At 54.2% G+C, this 3,687-nt stretch overlaps 1 protein-coding gene across 1 annotated transcript in view; it reads left to right on the top strand.

The window, feature by feature from the left end:
• Positions 1-11: 11 nt before the first annotated feature.
• LOC104489605 (dual specificity protein phosphatase 22-A-like) overlaps positions 12-3,687 on the top strand; it is a gene marked incomplete at its 5' end in the record, with an annotated part of 8,952 nt that continues 5,276 nt past the window's right edge. The window contains 2 exons of the mRNA XM_010131781.1: positions 12-95; positions 3,142-3,216. Of these exons, the coding sequence (XP_010130083.1) occupies positions 12-95; positions 3,142-3,216 (159 nt within the window). The remainder of the gene's footprint in view (positions 96-3,141; positions 3,217-3,687) is intronic.

Here is a 3,687-nt window from a genome sequence, read left to right as displayed (position 1 = left end):
GTTTCTCGGAGGGATCTGATTGCTTCCACCACTGATGTATTGCAGGGCATGACCTACCTCTGCATCTCGGCCTCAGATTCGTCCAGTCAAAACCTGTAAGTCCTTTGCCACCCTTTTGCCTCCCAGCGTCTCGTGTTGGTAGTTGTCGGTCAATAAAAGCGCAGATCCTGCAGGATGAAGGTTCAGCCCATCCATGCTGTGAAAACTTTGTGTCGTTGCTGAGCTCGACAGAGGCTGTGTTATGTTCTCAGGTGGTAAATAGCATTTGTAGGGCTTGAAATCCGTCTCTGTGTGCGTTTGCGGTCAGTAAATTTAATTTTCCATCAATTTTCAGAATTATTCTACTGGGCAGGGCTGAAAATAGGTGCATTTTGTATTGGTTTAGAAAGATGATGATTTGTGTCGGTGTTCCAGACACTCTTCTTGGAAAGAAAAATAAAATATTTATTAAAATTAATCATTTTCCTCCCCACAAAGCTTAGATAATTGTAAGTCCCTTAACGAAGTCCTCGAGATGAATCTGGTGAGAGATGCTGCAAGGAAGCCCCAGATTTCACGGAACACGGTGCTGGGGTGTGATGGGTGCGGGTGCTGCTGGCGCTGGGGAGGTCACCGCACTATAAATGGTGCCTGGGGTCACGGGTGTCCATAAACCATCTGGACAGGCAACTCCGAGGGATTTTTCTTGCCAATCACACCCTAAAAAGGATCGAAACTTGGTGCACCATGACTGGATCAAGCCCCGTTTGCTTTCCAGCATCCTCGGGAGCCGCCGTGCCCCGGGGGTGTGATTCTGCTTGCTCATGCTCCCGTTGAGCGGAAAGAGAAGCTTTACAAGAAAACCCTGCGTCAGCAAACCCCAGGGTTTTGCGCTGTTATTTTTTTTCTCTTCTCTCATTTCTTTGCATTTGTGGCATGTCTATCAAAAAGGGAAAAAAAAAAAAACCCAAAAGGAAAAAAACTGGCTGCCTGAAGGAAGACTTATTCAAGGAACTATTTTCTGTTTCTCAGTTTATGCCTTGGATTTCACAATGGTGGTGAACTTCGTGTCCGGCAGAGGAGATGCTTGTGACTCAGGACCTCGGTGGCTCCATGCCCGATCCCACACTTTGAGGCTGGAAAAATACGGGGAGAGTTTTCTTCTGGTTGGCTGCCTGGGGTTAAAAACCCCTTGGGGTGGGTGAGGATGGATGGGGTGACCAAAGTGCTCACTCCCCTCCCTCTGGGATGGGTTGGGAGAGCGATGGTGCATGTACGGACTGAGCTGGAGGCTGGTGGCAAGCAAGAGCATCATGTCCTTGCAAGAATGGTGCATCTCTGCTGGTCCCAGCCAAGGTGCTGCAATGGGGGACTGGGATCTGGAGAGCCTGGAGGTCTCCCAGCACGTCCCCAGGCCTTGAGGGATGCTGGCTGCTCTACAAAGATGAGGAGGAGGAGGAGGAGAAATCCCTGGGGAAAGGCTCTCCCCAAATACTGGCGGTCTGTTTGTTACGGTGCTTGAGGATGCGGCATGTTTGTAGCGCATGAGGAGCGATGGACTCGTCATCTCCACCCAGGGCAGAGAAGCTCAATGCTTTCAGCATGACCATAGCTTCAGAGACTCCTCCATCTCTCCTCCTTTTCATGGACAGCAGAACCTCCTGCTATTTCTGAATACATCCTTGGTTGCTTTCTTAGAAGGTGCCTGAGCCCTCCCCTTTAATCTCCCTTGCAGGGCAGGGTGAGGAGTGACCCCATTGATGGGCGAACGGGTTGAAGGAGGTTTTGAAGGGTTCTGCCTCATCTCTGCAGGGAAGGCAGCTCTGGGCCCTGCTGGGAGTGAGCCCTTGGCGAGGGACACGGGGAATAACTCTGCAGTAGCTCTTGCCTTTGCTTCTGAGAAATTAGGAAGGCTGTGTAGGCGCACGCCCACCCCATCACGTGGAGGCAGAGGAAGTCCAGCACCGGCACCAGGGCAGAGGTGATGCTGGCTCCAGTACTTGCTGCTAGCTGGCTCTGGCTTGGCTGCACCAATGGGACACTCTTCTTCTCCTGAACAAGCCGGGGCTGCGTGGTCAGGGAGTCCACCAGCAGCCCAAGTTACCCAGAATCAGATTTTCTGCCTCAAAACTGTTCCAAGGCTTGATGGGACCATGAAGGTGAGCATCAATAGGCAGCATTTATTGAAAACCTGTGCTGAGGAGTGGACTATCTGGCTCGACCTAGGCTCTTGGAGATGCCTGCTGACTTCAGGAGGGATCAGCAGCAGCTTCCAGCATCTCATGCAGTGATGAGCAGGAGGAATGCATCTCGCCCGAGCCTGCGTAACCCTCCCATACACACCCACCTCTATCTCGTCAGCACACACAGAGTTAATTATCCTGGTTTCTAAGTCTCCATGCCTTCAGAAAGATGGGTGCTGCTTATCTGAGCATCCAGGTCGGGACGGAAGCACCACAGCGCGTTGCAGCTGAGCTGCCAGAAAGCTCTGGCTCCCTGCCCTGTCCCATTTTGTTGTGGAACTCTCTGGTTTAGGGTTAATGCTCCCTCGGCCTTTCAGGAACGCAGGCAGCCTGTGTCATCCCCCAGCATGGGCACTTCTCCGTGCTCGCCCTGGGGTGGGAAGGGCCTGGAGGGGCTGCCTGGGGTGAGGAAGGGACAGGAGTTGTACCATTTTGGGACCTGCAGACCAAGCACCTCCGGAGCCACCTTCTCCCTGCCTTCTTCCTTTCTGGCATCTTTCCCTTGGAGGGAACTGGGTGGTTTTGGCATAATTTGGGAATTAGGAGTGAGCCGATGGCTCAGGAGAACCTCTGACATGGGGATGTTTGCGTCCCTTGGGCACAAGATGACACCTTGCCCTGGAAGGTGTCTCCTTGGGGCCATCCCCGAGCTGTTTTGGCAATGGCATCACCCCATTCCTGATTCCTTGGGAAGCAGGAATCCCCTGGGAAGTCTCCCAGGACATTTCCTTCCTGGCAGATGAAGATCAGCCCCTCTGCCTTCGCCTGGCAGAGGAAGGACCTCTGATCCCACCCCGTGCTGGTGGTCCCAGAGTGGTGGGAAGTCCTGGGTGGACACTCAACTGCTGCTTGTGTGGCTTGGCTCCTTGGAGGGGTGGGCAGCGCTCCCACCCTCCCCCCCCTGCCTCTCTCCTTGCAGGCTGCAGCATTTTAAGGAGTGCATCAAGTTCATCCACGAATGCCGGCTCAGTGGAGGAGGCTGCCTTGTTCACTGGTGAGAGCTGCTGTCACCGCCTCGCGTCCCGTCGATCCTCTGGGAAGTGGGGATGGGCTCCCAGAAAGTGTCCTTGATGTCAAACGTCACTTGTGGTGGGGAGGAAGAAGAGGAGAAGACAAGAGGGTGACAGGGGAATGTCTCCACTGCTAAGACCCATGGGGGTGGGTGGTCAGCACACCGAAACCCTGAGCAACCAAAGGAGAGCTGCTGTCACCGCCTCGCGTCCCGTCGATCCTCTGGGAAGTGGGGATGGGCTCCCAGAAAGTGTCCTTGATGTCAAACGTCACTTGTGGTGGGGAGGAAGAAGAGGAGAAGACAAGAGGGTGACAGGGGAATGTCTCCACTGCTAAGACCCATGGGGGTGGGTGGTCAGCACACCGAAACCCTGAGCAACCAAAGAGGCGGGACAGGAGGAAGCCGCCTGCCTGGGGCCACCATGACCAGGGAACCCCCCTAGCACCCCAGCAA

Source organism: Buceros rhinoceros, unplaced genomic scaffold (genome assembly GCF_000710305.1).
Source record: "Buceros rhinoceros silvestris isolate BGI_N320 unplaced genomic scaffold, ASM71030v1 scaffold41402, whole genome shotgun sequence".
Taxonomy (NCBI): Eukaryota; Metazoa; Chordata; class Aves; order Bucerotiformes; family Bucerotidae; genus Buceros; species Buceros rhinoceros.
Note: the sequence above shows the minus strand (reverse complement) of the source record. Positions and strands in the feature narration are given on the sequence as shown.